The sequence below is a fragment of the Fusarium keratoplasticum genome, chromosome 3, assembly GCF_025433545.1.
Source record: "Fusarium keratoplasticum isolate Fu6.1 chromosome 3, whole genome shotgun sequence".
Lineage (NCBI taxonomy): Eukaryota > Fungi > Ascomycota > Sordariomycetes > Hypocreales > Nectriaceae > Fusarium > Fusarium keratoplasticum.
In genome coordinates, this window is record NC_070531.1 from 4,624,314 (window position 1) to 4,640,513 (window position 16,200).

The window sequence follows — 16,200 nt, forward strand, 5'->3', positions numbered from 1 at the left end:
ATGGAATATCTCGCACCGTAGCATCTGCGACATGACGTCGTTGACACGCCGACCTGGTTCGACAGTGTTGATTGCCATAGATTTGAAAAGGCCCCGCAACGCGTCCAGCTCTCTCGATGCAAAAGGCAAGGGAGAACACTCGGGAGTGTGGTCCATCGCCACCACAAGTGCCTCTGTAGAGGAGGATGTGACAACAGGGCTCTGACGGCCGCGGATGATAGCTTTCACGGATGAGCTATAAGACGACATAACCCTATCAAGCACTGCCTTGGACGAACCTCCGCCATGGCGCCCGGCTGCATGAATAGGAAATCTGGTCAGAGGACCCGTGAGGATCCACCAAACATGGGGCCAATTGTCGTCAGATGGAGTCTTTGTCATCCCTAAAGCGTTCAGAATCGGCTCAGCAGTCCCATCCCATAGCCACGCTAGGGCATGTGAACTTCCTAGATCACCACTCTTCGCCTTAAACTGCATTGTACGGTAGTCCAAATGCAACAGGGCTACGGAACTGATTCGTTCCCGTTCAATAAGGATCGCGTCGCAGCGATATCGGCTTGCGTTGACTACAATAATGGGACCGCATTCCGCTGCATTCCGCATCGCTGCTTCGCTCGGGGAGAGTAAGAACCCCTCGAAACCTGGTTCTTTTCGAATAGTGATGAGAAGCCTGTTGAGCTCTTTGTCGGCCTGATAGCGGTTGTCCGGTCGAGTGATTGGAGAACACTCCAGTTCATTGTCGCATTTGGGTGTAGTTGGCTTTCCGATTTCATCTTGCAGGCGGATGAAGTCTGCCGCGAGCACAGGATGCTTCTGTCGTAAGTCCGCAACATCAGCTCGCATCTCCTCAATAGATGCGGCAAGCACACCACGACCTTGCTCGAGGAAGTCAAGCGCGCGCAACGGCCCTTTGCCTGCTTGCATAGCCACTGCGGCTGCGTCGGAGGCGAAGCCAGCAATTTGACCAAGCACCCACTGCTTATCCGAATTTTGGAGTGATTGTGGAGACAACAGTGGTATGAGATTGATCGCAACTCTTGCCTTCTCATACGCTCGGTGCCAAGCAGACTTGATGGCTAAATAATGTACACATAGTATACCGGCACGAACACGACTGAGCACTGGCGACGAAACTTGGGCCAATGCCTGATCGAAGCAGGTAATAGACTCCTCGAGATACTCTTCGGCTCGCGTTCTGGAATAACGAGTACCGAGCAGAAATCCTAAATTAGTCAAACGCCCTGCTCGATCTGGATAGCCCTTTGGGGTCGCATCCACAGCTTGTCTCGCATGACAGATGGCTTCGTCAAGCTCTGCCATGACATCTGTTTTCAAGAAGCTGTCGCCAAGCCAAGAGCCAAGATTGTTCAGCCATCCCGCTTGACTCGGGTGTTGGGCAGTGTCGTCGACAGCCTGTCGTCCAATTCGGATAGCTTCTTCAAGATCGCTCATCTGATTTGTTCTGGAAAACCTGTGACTCAGACGTATTCCAAGGTTATTCAGACATGCCGGCCGATCTGGGTGGTCCTCAGGAAGTGCTTCAATAACTTCTCGCTCAATCTGAATGGCCTTTTCGAGGTCACTCAAGACTCCTGTCCTGGAATATCTGCGTCCAAGTGAATCTCCGAGGTTATCTAGCCTTCTTGCTCGATCAGGATGCTGTGACGGAGTCGTGCCAACTGCCTGTTGTCCCAGTCTGATAGATTCCTCAAGATCGCCAAGAAACTGCGTTCTCAAATATCTGTGTTTAAGATGAACAGCAAGGTTGTTCAAGCATGCGGATCGTCGAAAATGGTTTGGCGGAGTCGCTTCCAAAGCTTGTCGATTGTATCGAATGGCTTTTTCCAAGTCGTCCATTATTCCTGTGTGTAAAAACTTGTTTCCGAGAAGTATTCCTAGATTACCCATGCGCCCTGATCGTTCTGGGTGGTCTAGTGGGGTTGCGTTCACAGCTTGTCGCCCATGACAGATGGCTTCTTCAAGGATGTTCATTGCACCTGTTCTCGAGTGTCGAAGACCGAGGCGAAGGCTTAGATTGTTGAGAAAAGCTGCTCGATCTGGGTTGTCTTCCGTAGTCGCACTCAATGCTTGCCGCCCCATTCCAATGGAATCCTCAAGGTCTGCTTCCTCTCCAGTCCTGGAATACCTATCACTGAGTAGGCTCCCTAGAGTATTTAACCGCCCTGCATAGTCGGGGTGATCGGGTACAGTCGCGTTGACCGCTCGTCGTCCCATTTCAATGGCTTTTTTCAGGTCGTCCATTGTCCCCGTGCTCGAAAATCTCTCGCCCAATAGAATTCCAAGATCGTTTAACCACGCTGCTCGGTCGGGATGGTCTTCTGGGGTTACTTCCACCGCTTGTTCCGCATGTTCGATGGCTTCCCTGAGATATCCCGCATCGTTTGTTCTTGAATATGCATCTCCAAGTCTATTTGCAAGATTGTTCAAGTATGCTGGTCGTCGTGGATGATTTACTGGCGTATTTTTGACGGCGTTTCGTCCGAGTAGAATCGACTCCTCCAAATCTTCTGCTGCCCCGTTTCTAGAATACCGATAGCCAAGGCGAGCTCCGAGGTTGTTTAACCATTGTGCTAGATCCGGGTGTCCTTGGGGAGCATCATCGATGACCTGCCGCCCAAGCTGGATGGACTCTTCAAGATCATCGATTTGACCTGTTCTGCGAAATCTGTGGCTCAGGCGTATTCCAAGGTTGTTCAAGCACGCTCGTCGGTCAGAATGGCCCGCTCGACATGCTGCAACAGCTTCTCGTCCTGTTTTTATCGCTTCCTCGAGATCAGTAATAGTTCCTGTCATCGAATATCGATTACCCAGTCGAGACGCGAGGTTACACAATAGCGCTGCTCGCAGTGTGCGATCCCCATGATTTGCGTCTATACCTTGCCGTATGGTTTGAATAGCTTCATCTAGATCATTTCGCTCTCCCGTCTTTCCATACTTGTCGCCGAGCATTACTCCAAGGTTGTTTAAATATGTACATCGTCGTGGATGGTCTGATGGGGTTACATCGATGATATGCCGTTCAATCTTGATAGCTTCTTCTAGGTCCTCCGTGTTGCCTTTTCGCGAATGCCTGTAAATAAGGCGGAGTGCAAGATTGTTTTGTAGCTGTGTTGAATTTGGATGTTCCTGTGGAGTTGTTTGTATCACTTCTCGTCCGATGGTGATGGATCTCTCGAGATCATCTATTGCACCTGCCTGCAGGTACCTGTCGATCAACTTATTTCCATTTAAATTCAAAATTTCTGACCTATCCAAATCGCACTGCAGAACTATACCAATAGATTGCTCTGCGGCCTGGATAGGTATTCCTTGGTCTTCCATCGTTGTGCTCGTGAAGATCTGTCTTTCAACACGAAAAAAAAAGGGTCTGTCTCACAGCTGTATTCAGTATAAATCATGCAATGAGTGTGTGCCAACAGTTATTGCTTACCAAGAGATAGCGGTGCCCAGTTTTCTTTTCTTTTGAGCTGTGATTTGCTCGCTGAGTCGTTGAAAACCAGTACAAGTTGTCTGAGTTAATCGAAGTTGACCATGCCCCACGATAGCGACTGCACCATTGAGGCTCACATCTCCTATTAATACTCTAGTATGGGGCGAAAGTTAGCTGCTCTACCCCGCTGAATCATGCATCTCAGAGCTTGTAATTTCGAATTGGAATTTCCAACAATCACGTTTCTGCTTCTGATTGATCCATCCGCGCCACTAATCCAGCTGATCACCACCCTGCTTACACTCCGCCTCACTTTTAGTCACGTTAACCGGGCAAATCAGCCGCATTAACTTGCTTCGCCGTGCATGTCGATCCCTCGCCCGGCCAAGCGGAGCGACGGCGCCGCGTCAACATACCTATCCGTGGGAACAGACGGAAAATAAATCATACAGCAAAGTCACTACGGGCAGCATCGCAACCATTTCCTAGCGCATACCTCGATTTGACCCTGGTTTCCATTTATGTCCTTTGATACCCACGTCGGCTCCATGCTTCCTTAACAAAGCCGGGATATCCATTTTCAAGAGAGATGTGCAAAGGCGTCCGACCATGGCGCTCCCGTCGGTTGGAGTCTGCCCCATTCTCTAGAAGCAATTCAAAAAACCTTGAAAATAATAACATATTTATTAACTATGCAATAGCTTTAATGCTATTTTGTCCCCAGTATCTCTCTCAGAACTGCCTTCAGCTTCGTCTATGGATCGCTCATTAATCTACGGGACCTCCAGGCTACAAAGTGGTCCGGCCGAACCAGTACAGCGCCATCCTCATCCACGCCCCTGACTCGCACCCAATGACGGTAGCAATCCATGTAGTCGCAGTGGAAACCAATTGAGTATCCAGTGACTTTCACGCCAGTCTCTACGCTAATTTTCTTGGCTGCCTTGATCCAATCTTCCCCCCCGATGCCCGTGAAAAGAGTAAAGGCGCCGTCACCGCTCAAGTCCAGCGTCGATATCCGGGGCGACATTGCGTCTGCTGCCAGCCAGACATGAGGCAAGTGGTATCCGGGATACGTGGAGACGAACACTTGCCTGATGGCATTCAGATGGCCAAAGTTAGGAGGCTCGTCATCTGGCTCTGCCAAGACTGCGGTTGACTCCTTGTAGACTTGGTTCATCTGTATACCCAGCGCCTGAACCTCATCCTCGGTCGCCTCCATGGCGTCACGGAGTTGTCGTCGTAACCCCGCGCCTTCGGGGTTGGCAGAGGCTAGCACCTTTGTCGCCTTGTCTCGACTTTCGGGGTCGAGGCCCAGGACGTCCCAGAGTCGTCGATGAGCTTCCATTCCGTCGTTGGCCCGGCGGACGATGCCGTCGCCGACAGGCTTCCTCTCTACCGTCAAGGTCTCGAGCAAAGAGGGCGCGGCAAGACCCTTTAGAACGTATGCCAGCTTCCAGGAGAGGTTGAAGGCGTCGGAAATGCACGTGTTGCTGCCGAGACCGTTGATGGGTGGGTGACGGTGCGTAGCGTCGCCGATGCAAAAGACACGTCCTTGGTGCCACCTCTCGGCGACCTGGTCATTGATGGACCACGAGAAGTAAGACAGGATCTGAATGTCGACGCTAGAGTCCCCAATCATCTCATGCAGACGGGCCTTGAGAGACTCGTGGGTCGGCTGGAACGAGGTCGGGTCCTTGGTGGCAGGGTGCATGGAAACCACAAACTCGTTCCATGGCCTAACCATGCGGAAGTTCCCCACGGCGGACCACTCGGGTGCTTGAGTGTTCAGGACCCAATTCAAGCTTCCAGGTCTGTGTGCCAAGTACTTGGTGAGATCAGCTCGGATGTGGACGTTGAAGGCCGTGTTGACTTGGCGTCCGTGGATGGGAATTCCTAGTTGTGTGAGAACAGCGCTCCTGGCCCCATCGGCGCCCACGAGGAATCTCGATGTAACAGCGTATTCCTCTTTGCTGCCTCGATCGCGGAGAACGGTAGCAACTCCGCCCTCGATCTCCTGAAGCTTGACAAATTCGGTGTGGAATCTGAAGTCGGCCCCGAGTCGCTTAGCCTCTTCGACAATGACAGGCTCAAGAACCGTCTGGGGGATGTCAGACATGACGCATGGGCTTGCGGCAATGTAGTCACCACGCTGTTCTGGCTTATTCCCCCAGGCCCAGAGGCGACCGTACTCCTCGCCAGTCAGAGTGTTGAGCCACGAAGTGTGTTGCATATCTGTTTTATTTATTGTTCAGCAAATGACCGCAACAGTGAAGGCATGGAAGTGGTAATAGAGCATCTTGCTTACCATCAGCGGGCGTTGCTAGATCTCGAAACTTTGGCTCGAGGCCAGCATCTCTCAGCACCTCCATTGCTCTTTGGTTGAAGATGTGTGCCCGGGGGGTGTTGGCCGTGCTCTTGTGCTTGGAGACCACCATCGATTTGATCCCCATTCGCGCGAGCAGGAGGGCGGTCGTGGCCCCCGAAGGGCCAGTACCAATGATCAAAACGGGGACTTCCATATTGAAGCGTTGATTCATTTGAGCGTCTTTGGAGATGTGCAATTAGGGCGAGAGCTGGTGATGGATGACTCGGAGTTACACCCTACTCAGCAGCGACCGGTCAACTATTTCAATTCCGTAGGCCTCATCGACGGACGACGCGATAGAATCTGGAAAAGTGGTAAATGGGCTTATTCATGCCTTCAAAAATCCCGTGAGTGTCTCCAATTCCGCGAGACAACATACGTGCCGAGGATCATCTCCATGGTCGGCAATCCCCGTGGCCTACCACATTATCCGACAACATGACCTTCGGAGCGGCTGGCATTGGACAATGGCCCTCCCCCAGGGCCAACCCCGTCATTCCCGGCGAATTCCCCCCGGGTCCACTGAAGGATCCTGGGTACGGGGAAGAAAAGAAGAATGAGGTGCCTCGGCGGGCGCTTCAAGATAAATTCCCATCACTGCTGCCTCTCTACAGACTTGATCACGCCCAGGTGCCTCCAATCTGACTCTGTCGCCCTTTTTGATCCAGATATACCACAAGTCACTCTATTTTCACCATGCCAATTCTCCAACAGCTTCCTGGCTTGAACCTGGCTGAGTGGAGTGCTATCCTGTTAAGCCTCTATGTGGTTTATAGCAAGGTACTCCAAGCCCACCATGTGTCCATACATTCATTAAAGCTGACATCTCCCTTTCTTCCCAGCTAATCTATCCCTTCTTTCTCTCTCCTGTATGCCACATCCCCGGCCCTTGGTACGCGCGAATCTCGCGGCTCCCACTACTATGGGCAACTCTAAAACGAGCTCGAACCGCATACGCCACGAGATTGCTTGACAAGTACGGTCCCGTCGTTGTCATAGCCCCAGACCAGGTTCATACAACCGACGATTCCGCCATGAAGATTATCTACAACCGGTCTTCCAACAAGACGAGCTTCTACAAGTCTATGGGAAGCTGGAAAGGCGTCACCTCGACGCTTGGCTTTGTCGACTATCGCGCTGCTGCTCCTTCGCGCAACAACCTCTTGCAGTGCTTTCAGAATCGCAACCTCTCGGTCCTAGTCGAGAACCTGGAGTCTCACGTTGACGAGTTCATCCAGCTGTTGAAGACAAGCACAAAAGAGGACAGCACAGTAGACGGCGTCGTTGTGTTTCGGCTCCTTGCCCTGGACATTGTCACTGATGTCCTGTGGGGGGAAACAGATACTCTGCTGTCAAGCAGAAACGCCCAAAACGAGGAGACACCTGTTTTTCTACGCCGATTCCACGCATTCAGCACGTGGAACGCTCTCAAGAGTTTCATCCCTGCCCTCGACGTGCTGGTCCAGACATGCGGGAGCAGAAGCTGGAAACAGCTCCGAAACGACTGCAATGACATGGACGTCACGGCTCGCGAGGCGCTTCAGCGGTGGAAGAGCGGCGGCGCTGACAAGGACCGAGAGAAGGATGTCTTGTCGATGCTCCAGTCCATGAACTCTGCAAATGCACCGGCGGTTCCCACTGAGGATATTCCCGCATACATGGTCGAGATGCTCGCCGCAGGGTCGTCCACCACTTCCCACACTGCGGCCTTTGCCTGCTGGCTTCTTACGCGTCATCCCGATGCTCAAGATCGCCTGCGCAGGGAGCTGTTTGAGCAGTACCCTGATCCTGACAACATTAACATCCGTGAGATGATGGACCTACCGTACCTAGACGGCGTCATCCGCGAGACCATGCGTCTGTACCCCATGATTCCAGGACCTCTAGAGAGATACTTGGGAGAGGAAGTTGTTGTGGGCGGAAAAAGAATTCCTAAGGGTGTCGTTGCATCGACGGCTGCGTACAACCAAGGCAGGCTGGAGGAAGTCTTTCCAGAACCTAACAGCTGGACCCCCGAGCGTTGGATCGACGCCGACGAGCGGATGAGGCTTAACTGGACACCGTTCGGATACGGCTGCCGATCCTGCCCAGGGTCCAACCTTGCCATGACAGAGCTCAAGTACATGATTGGCAAGATCTTCCGGTTCTTCCGAGCCGTGACGCCTCCCGGACACGAGCTGGATGCTCTGGAGCTTGCAGATGTGTTTGCTGCTGGATCAAAAACGGGTCACGTTTGGCTCAAGTTCCTAGAGGCTAAGGAGACGATCTAAAAGAAGAGTGGGGAAAGTGGCCTATGGTCCATGGTGAATAGGAGGAAGAGAGGTTGCTGGACGTGTCTTTAGTAGTAGCAGATATATTTTACTGCCATAGGCGATAACATTTGTCGCATGAGAATTTATCCACCAACTCAAGTCCACACCTCTTGACATGTTTACCTAGGTGGTGGAGATGTATAACAAGAAAATCGTCAATCACAAATGTGTGAATAATACCAGGTACCAACAGGTGCAGCGAAGCTACCCAACCATGGCTGTATCCAACGAACCTGCATCAGGGAACTCATTCCTCGCCATAGCTTTTATCGGCTCAACAAAAGACGACCACCCCGCAGGATCAATCCGACCATACTGGTCAATGAAGGGCCGCAAAAGTCGCGACTCACCGCATCCCTCATGGGCAACCGGCAAGGGGAACGAATCGTCAAACCCAAGAAGAGAGAGCCACTCGCCCTCTGCCTTGTCCCTCCTGCATCCTGCAAATGCCCAGAGCAGCGCCGCCCCGTGATGCAGGCCGATAAAGGCCAGGATGTTGACCTTGGGCCGGCTACTCGCAGCTCGGCATGACTCCTTGTCTAGTAGCGACCAGACTGAACCGACGCGGCTCATGGCGAGCTCCGCCTGCGGCGAGTGTGCCCACTGAATGATCTTTTGGATCATGGCATCGTCTACCGGACGCCCGTTCATGATATGGTACTGAACCTGGTGGACTTCTTCGAGAGGCGCCAGTAACCTCATGTATCCTATATGGTATAGGATGAGACTGCTGAGGATGAAGCTGCGGTCCTGCTCAGTCCGAGAGAATGTCTTGACTACGGGAAGAGCCCGTTCCCATTTCCCAAGGGCATGTAGTAGCCTTTTACGGTCGGCCAAGAGGTCGTCCATACGCCTAGAGAGGGCATCGAGGGACTCGGTCTCCGAGGTCATCGATTCTAGACTTTTCCGGCAAAAGGGAGGCTCGTCCTGCTGACAGAAAACCTGGCATAGATCCTCACTGCCTGGCCTACCTGTGAGACGCTCCAGCAGTTCCCTGTCGTGTGAAAAGCGCCACAGCGGCCACTGGAGCCCAAATAGCAGCAGCTCGTGAGCGAGAGGCTCCAGCGGCGGGAGGATTTCACCTCTGTCCATCATGATATGGTACATGTCAGAAGCAGGTAGTGGATTGTTGGGCGTGCTGTAGTGGTCGATCAGGTCCAGAGCCTGACGAGCCTCCAGCTTCTCCCCAGCCCAGACAGAATGGCAGGTTGGGAACTCGAGCTCGATCTCTTCCAAGGTCACCAGGGGCTTCGTGCTGAGGACGACACTGGTGAAGGTGTCGCCCCTGAAGATGCCAAAGGCGAGGCGCCTCCGGGACTCGATGCTGAGCCACAGGGCGAGACGCTCGGCGTCGGGATACACGGACCTCGAGCGCCGGAATAGGGCAATGCCGTTCCGGTAGAATGGCGCCGAGAATAGACTCATCTTGCGGGCCTGGGCGACAAGTAGCACCCCAAGATGCTGAGCAAAGGAGAAGGCCCTGGACTGGTTGAAGTAGAGGGCTGCGACTTGGGTGAGAAGGCGGGCTTGCGCAAGCCAGATGTGATCGCTTCCGTCGTCTTCAAGTTCCAGCTCCAGGGGAGCGCAGAGGCAGCTACACAGGGCTGTGTGCATCATAGAGCCGTACTCCTTTGCAGGACCACCGTCGTACATTGCTCCGATGCTCGAAAGAACCAGGTAGAGGTACGGGTGCAGTTCTCTGGGCTCTAGATTCTGGCGGCTGAGTAGCGGCCACAGGGGGTGGAAGTGATCTAGGTAGAGCTGCAGAAAGCTGTCCATGACGGTGGACGCTGAAGGATCGATTTGGAATGCCTGGGCAATCTTGCAAGAGACAGAGTCCCAGAAGAGCCCGCGGTCCAACGTAGAAAGACCCCTCGCTTCAAGACCCACGGACCGAACTACTTCGTCGACAGCTCGATGCTTGTGAATTACCAGGTCAAGCGAGGCACCAGCATCCGTGACTGACGTTGTCCCTCCGGCCCGTCCACCTGTGGCAGAAGTTGATGTGTGTCTGAAATCTTGACTTGTAGGTGAAAGTGTTGGGGCTATCTCGAACGGTCTGCATTGGCCAGCCTGACTGGCAGGTTGACAACCTTGACCCTCTAGGACGTCCCGATACAAATCAAGAGGGAGCCCAATGTCGGCCGATATAATCGAGTTCATTGCTAGATTCGTATCGTCGGCCAAGAAGGCGTTCTCATGTAGCCAAGCCCACGGCATCAAGTCGAGCATAGAGTTGTCGAGGTCGTTGGCATGGCTCTCTTGAATATTCGAGCTACACTTGGAGGGCGGCTCCTCCATCCCGGGGCTGGCGTCCACCGTCATCGAAACTCGGCCTTGGCCGGCATCTCCATGGGACCATGTGGTAGATGAGTTGCTCTCGACAGTTTCCAGCGTCGCGCCATCGGCCGACCCAGGGGATTCTGACGGGGAGGATCGCCTCTCGCGGTTGAGCACGCGACTCATGCGTTGCGTCGACGTGTCGAATTTGCAGGGCTTACCGGCAAGCCGACAAGCCGCGCAGGGCTGGTGCCCATCGCAGCGCTTCTTGGAGTCACGGCAGCGGTCGCATGCAGTATGACATCGCTTCCGGATGCGCTTCTTCGAGTTGGGCCCGCCTCTCAGCGTCGCCCTGTCGGTGTGTAGCTTCATATGGCGAGTTAGGAGATCGTGACGGAAGAAGCCAACTTCACACACTGGACAGACATCTGTGCACTGATCCGAGTGGTTCTTTGCATGTCGGGCCAAGGCCGTGGCGCTGGAGAAACGTTTGTCACATTGTGCATCGTTGCAGATGAAGGAGGGCTCCTCAGCGGGCAACTCGTCAGTTGCTTTTCCAGCAGCGTCTGTCGTTTCTGGGCTTTCCATTGTAAGATCGAGGCGTTTATACAGGCTACCTCCCTTAATACAGTGATTGAGGCAATTCAGGTTGTGCCGGGCCTGCCGCGTTGTGGAAGTGATGGGTGGTGAAGAGGGTGGCAAGGAAGGGGATCGTTAGTTGGCAAAGGAGGAGCCTTTTGTTTCCAAGCACTGCACTATGGCACTCGACCCCCGCATCGTTAGCGTCATTACCCCAGAAACAATCATTGGCTCAGTAGAAAACCCCGCAAAAGCCATCTCGTCAAGTTCCCCAACCCCTCTACCATACCCCAGTTTCTCCAGCCGGCCGGATCGAGTGGTACAAGGTTCAAGGCTTCAAGGCTCTCCGGCAGTTGGAGAGAAACTGGTTTCAGAGAGATTCATCACCGAGGCAAGGTATGGTAACTGGATGAGGCCCCTTAATGGCTTAGTTTGGCTTGGCATCTACTAACGAAAGAGTTGCCTACTTGGTCGAGGCTGTAGTTATTCCTTCTCAAACACGATACGGTTCGTCAACCTTCCAATCTTTTCAATCTCAACCTCGACAACATCACCGCTCTTCAGGAACACAGGCGGCTTCATGAACAAACCCACGCCACCGGGTGTCCCCGTCATCACCAGCGTTCCCCGCTGAAGCGTCTGTCCCTGACTACAAAAGGCTACAAGTTTCCGCACGCCAAAGCACAAGTCCGACGTGTGGCCATGCTGGCGGACTTGCCCGTTGACAATCGTCTTCAAGTCTAGATTCCCCGCATCCCCAAGAAGCCGGGAAGATACCAGACCGGGGCCAACCGGGGCGTACTTGTCAAAGGATTTGCTAAAGCTCCATTGTGGAACGGGCCCAGCCTTGCCAGGTTCCCGCTGCCAGTCGCGAGCTGAAACATCATTTCCTACGGTGTATGCCGCGACGTATTCGAGGGCATCCTCCTCGCGGACGTTCTTTGCGTCCTTGCCAATGACAAAGACCAGCTCGCCTTCGTAGTCGCACTGGCCCTGGGCGATGACGGGGATGGGAATATCCTCGTTATAATCTGCTACCGAAGGGCTGGGCTTTGTAAAGATCGTGGGGCATGTGGGCAGTGGGCGTCCGGTTTCGAGAACTGGCGAGAAGCGGGAAAGTTAGCAACAGGGAATCTGTGGTGAGACAGGGTAACGGCCGTACTGTGTGTCTTGTAGTTCAGACCGATGCATCGAATGATGGGGACATCCTGTGCCGTGACTGGTCCCAGCAGCTTTCCGACGGTCTCAGTCTGCCCGGTGGGCTTTGCGTCTAGAAAGTTTGGACCCTCGAGGACTTTGACCTGCAGCTGGCCTTGTTCAGAGAGCTTGGCCATGTCGCTTTGTTCATCCTTCAAGATGGGTTCGCCCCAGCGAACTTGGTTCGAGCCGCCTTGCGGGAGGTAGCGGATCAATCGATCCCAGGCTGGGTGAATAGTCGAGGTGGGCATGTTGAAGAAGGCGGGCGTAGTCGGAATCTTGGGGATGCAGCGAGTCTTGTAGCTGAGGCTTGAAATAACCAAAGGCCCGGCGGCATCTTGACATTACTTATTTGTTGTCCTTTGGGGCTCATGTCTTGTGGATGACGCGAGTTCAAGTCAGAGCAGATCCAAAATTATTGGAGATCGTCCGGGGTTGCTCCCCTCGGTACCACTTTATCCGCATCCAAAACCACCTTACCCGACACCCTTACTGACAACCACCCCCGGGGCCGGAGCCTCTCTAGCTCGGTCTCGGCTGCTTGGATGCCTCGATTGGAAACTTATCACCAAAGATTATCAATCAGCTGGAATCTGCAGTGGTTATATATAAGATCGATTGACATGCCAAAACACGGGCCAGACATCTCCAATTGACCACTTCTATAACTTTTACGTCACTTGTATCAAGATGCCTATCCCAGAACATGACAGCCGAATCCGTCTCTTGGCGACGGCCTATGTAGACTATTCCCATGCTGATCTCGACGCAGCAAAGACTTTTCTCCAAGACTTTGGCATGACAATTGTCGAGGATCGCGGCGATCGAGTTTACTTTGCCGGCTACGGGACCGAGCCATACATCTACGTTGCCCGCAAGGCCGAAAAGAGTGCATTCGGCGGTGCCGCATACGAGGTCGAGTCACGAAGGGAGCTTGAAAGAGCCACTGAGATCCCCTCCGCTTCCCCGATCTCCAAGCTCGATGGTCCCGGCGGAGGCGAGATAGTCACCCTCACGGACCCCATGGGACACAAGGTCCACCTTGTTGCTGGCCAAGTCAAGAAGGAGGCGGTCCCTGTGAATCTCGAGAAACTAACCGTCAACTACGAAGACGATAAGCCACGCAAAGGCAGGTTCCAGAGATTTGAACCCGGCCCGGCGCCTGTGCACCGATGGGGCCACTACGGGGTCACATACACTCCGGGGAAATACCAGGAGACCTTCAACTGGTACACCAAGTACCTTGCCCTGGCCGTTTCGGATGTGGTGTACAAGGACGACCAGCCAATCACTTGCTTCTTCCATATCGACCGGGGCCTAGAGTTCACCGATCACCATGCCTTCTTCTTCAAGCCAGCCAAGCCTGGACAGGAGCTGAACGTGGCCCACGCTGCATTTGAGGTCCACGACTTTGATATACAGCAGCTTGGGCACCAGCACCTGAAGGGGAAGGGCTACCAGCTCTGCTGGGGAGTTGGCAGAGTGAGTTGAATGCCACGCTATCGCTGTTGACACGAAGGAGCTGACTTGCTGTAGCACGTCCTAGGAAGCCAAATCTTTGACTACTGGTTCGACCCTAGCAAATTCGTTCTTGTAGGTACCTTTGAAGGTTACCAAAGGGATCGTTTCTAACCCTTAACAGGAACACTACGCCGACGGTGACCTTGTCAACTCGGAGACAAAGATTGCCAAAGTGCCTGCAGGCCCTGATGCCTTGTCTGTGTGGGGTCCGCCTGTTCCACAAGTGTTTTGATATGGAATTGTACTTGGAAGAGGAAGATAGGATGTAATAAGCAAACCTCTGAGCTAGTTGGTTTACCTACTGTTTGGTTTTAAATATTTATATGTTAGTAAAGCATCTACCTGGTAGCAAACCTAGATGTTATTGTTCTCTTAGAGTTGTCTCTAAATAGGGAGATGCTCAGAATGGTTTAACTGTAATATCTACGCCTTAGCTTCAATCGTGGCTTTTTTCACTTTATTTTTAGAAAATGCAGCAACTTGAGACCTCTCACTTATTCTTGTTTATCATCTTTGTATCCAGCAATATCCACCAAGATTGTTGCGAGATGGATCGACGGGGCTACCCCGGCCTTTGACTCTGTAGGGCAGACCAAGGACCCTTGTGGAGACGCGACGATCATTTTTGGCAACTTTTGCGACAGGCCCCAACAGCAATGAGATGAGGAGCATGTTCTTTTTGAGGTTGGATACTACTGATTAATTTCTTTGCTATACTCTTATTATCTTTCGCTGAAACCTGGCCGCCCAATAAACAAGTAGCAGCTACAAGTGCGGTGGATGTACACACATCTTGAGCCGATGAGACGAAGAATTCTTCACTTTCGGGTAACGAACATTGAGTAATTTGCCCATCGCAGCCTCTTATCGTTATCAATTTATCCCGGTTCAACTCGCACAACCCCAACTTTATTTGAAACTAATCTTGGACCAACCGACCTCTAAGGTGCCAGGGTCATTCGGAGCTGAAACTGCGCCTTGCCTTTCACAGCCATTCGACAAGGTTCTTATGCACGTCGACAGCCTGCTCATTCAAATCAGGGCCCTGGAATTAAGAAAATGCGCCTGGTAGGATGATCCTCCAGGCAGTTTACCTCCTTGACCTTGATAACGGTCGATCCCGTGATTACGCCAAGGGTCCCAAGCATCCAATACACATTCAGACATGGTAGTCTGACTCCACAGCCTCAAGGGATCATGCCATGAGCTGAAGATCCTTTGACCAACACGGCGGCTGTGCAGGTAGAGAGGCCAACCCTAATACTCTGAAACGCGCCCGGTTCCATCCTCCCGATTCCTTCTTCTTTCCAAAGCTTCATTTTCCCTCATCACCATCATCCCTAGTAAAACGATGCGCTTCTCTTCAATATTTCTCGCCCTCGTCACGGCGGCTTCACAATGTTTGGCGACAAGCTGCGATTTTGATGGCGGCTTTTCCGTTCGTCGGTCGGATGGGTGCGGAGACGACACGGTGAGCTGTAAAGCTGGCGCCAGCTCGAGATGTTGTCCTCAGGGCTCCTGGTGTTTTTACACAGCACCTGACAGAGGGGGCAATGCCTATTGTTGCCCGGAGAACAGCGATTGTCTAAAAGACATTTTGAATTATCCTCAGGTAGGCATCTGCTCATTCTCACTCCTGGAGAACGTCTCTGTGATAAGACACCAAGGTCCGGATCTCCCGTACTTACCTTGTAATTTAGTGCGCGTATGGCAATCGAACTATCTGGGTTGGAGAGGGTCGCGAGGTGAAGCAATCATTCTGTTGTGACTCTGGCTACCAAGGAGTAATTCGAGCAGATGGCGTTGGCGCCGCTTGCTCCCAAGGCTCGTCAATGAGCAAGGGCGAGACTAGAGCGAGTCGGTTCGAGCCTGATGCGACCTGCGTCGACACTTCGACCACGATTGCGAGTACGAATAGCGCCGACACAACGACGAGCGAAGCGGCGCAGACAACCTCGGCCGAGTCTGAAGCAGATACAGATACAGACGATGACTCTTCCATCAGTGGAGGGGCCATTGCCGGGATTGTAATAGGCAGCGTCGCAGGCGTCGCACTGATCGCTGCAGCCGCATTCTGGCTCTTCAGACGAAGGGCAAAGGGCCAGAACAAGGAACAAAAAGCACCATACTCAAATGTCGAATATGGCGAGGACAATGTCAACCGTTATGCTGCTGGAGGGTACCCCCCGACAGAGTTGGATACCCCCCAGAGCCCACCGCAAGAGCTGGCTGGGAAGGAGATCCGGCGTGAGGAGCTTCCTGAAGGTCCGCGGCAGACATGACGTGCTGATTTATGAAGCTGGGCGATGGATTGACTATAGATTGCACCTCGGGATTTGGATAATTTTTAAAAATACCCATACAAGAAAACAATAGCTAATGCTAAGGCCAAGAACATCCTTTTGAAGTCGGATGTCTGTTAAATGCTCGACCTCTACAAGGTGTTTACTTCTGGAGATGCCCAGGGGACAAGCTCCGCCAACAATGCTGAC

General features: G+C 52.9%; 4 protein-coding genes across 4 annotated transcripts; 2 read left to right on the forward strand and 2 right to left on the reverse strand.

Moving 5' to 3' along the window:
• Positions 1 to 4,205: 4,205 nt before the first annotated feature.
• Positions 4,206 to 5,991, reverse strand: NCS57_00473200 (FAD-binding-3 domain-containing protein; the record flags this gene model as incomplete). The annotated part of the gene is made up of 2 exons (XM_053054684.1): positions 4,206 to 5,686; positions 5,760 to 5,991. The coding sequence occupies 2 exons, from the start codon at positions 5,989 to 5,991 to the stop codon at positions 4,206 to 4,208; spliced, it is 1,713 nt and encodes a 570-aa protein (XP_052916844.1).
• A 5,482-nt stretch (positions 5,992 to 11,473) lies between these two features.
• NCS57_00473300 (FAA-hydrolase domain-containing protein) lies at positions 11,474 to 12,438 on the reverse strand (the record flags this gene model as incomplete). Its single annotated transcript, XM_053054685.1, has 2 exons — positions 11,474 to 12,090; positions 12,153 to 12,438. 2 exons carry the CDS (start codon positions 12,436 to 12,438, stop codon positions 11,474 to 11,476), a joined length of 903 nt encoding a protein of 300 aa, XP_052916845.1.
• Positions 12,439 to 12,877: 439 nt separating this feature from the next.
• NCS57_00473400 (Trihydroxytoluene oxygenase) lies at positions 12,878 to 13,940 on the forward strand (the record flags this gene model as incomplete). Its single annotated transcript, XM_053054686.1, has 3 exons — positions 12,878 to 13,669; positions 13,724 to 13,780; positions 13,830 to 13,940. 3 exons carry the CDS (start codon positions 12,878 to 12,880, stop codon positions 13,938 to 13,940), a joined length of 960 nt encoding a protein of 319 aa, XP_052916846.1.
• A 1,092-nt stretch (positions 13,941 to 15,032) lies between these two features.
• Positions 15,033 to 15,990, forward strand: NCS57_00473500 (uncharacterized protein; the record flags this gene model as incomplete). Its single annotated transcript, XM_053054687.1, has 2 exons — positions 15,033 to 15,320; positions 15,409 to 15,990. The coding sequence occupies exons 1-2, from the start codon at positions 15,060 to 15,062 to the stop codon at positions 15,988 to 15,990; spliced, it is 843 nt and encodes a 280-aa protein (XP_052916847.1). The 5' UTR covers positions 15,033 to 15,059.
• Between the last annotated feature and the right edge of the window lie 210 nt (positions 15,991 to 16,200).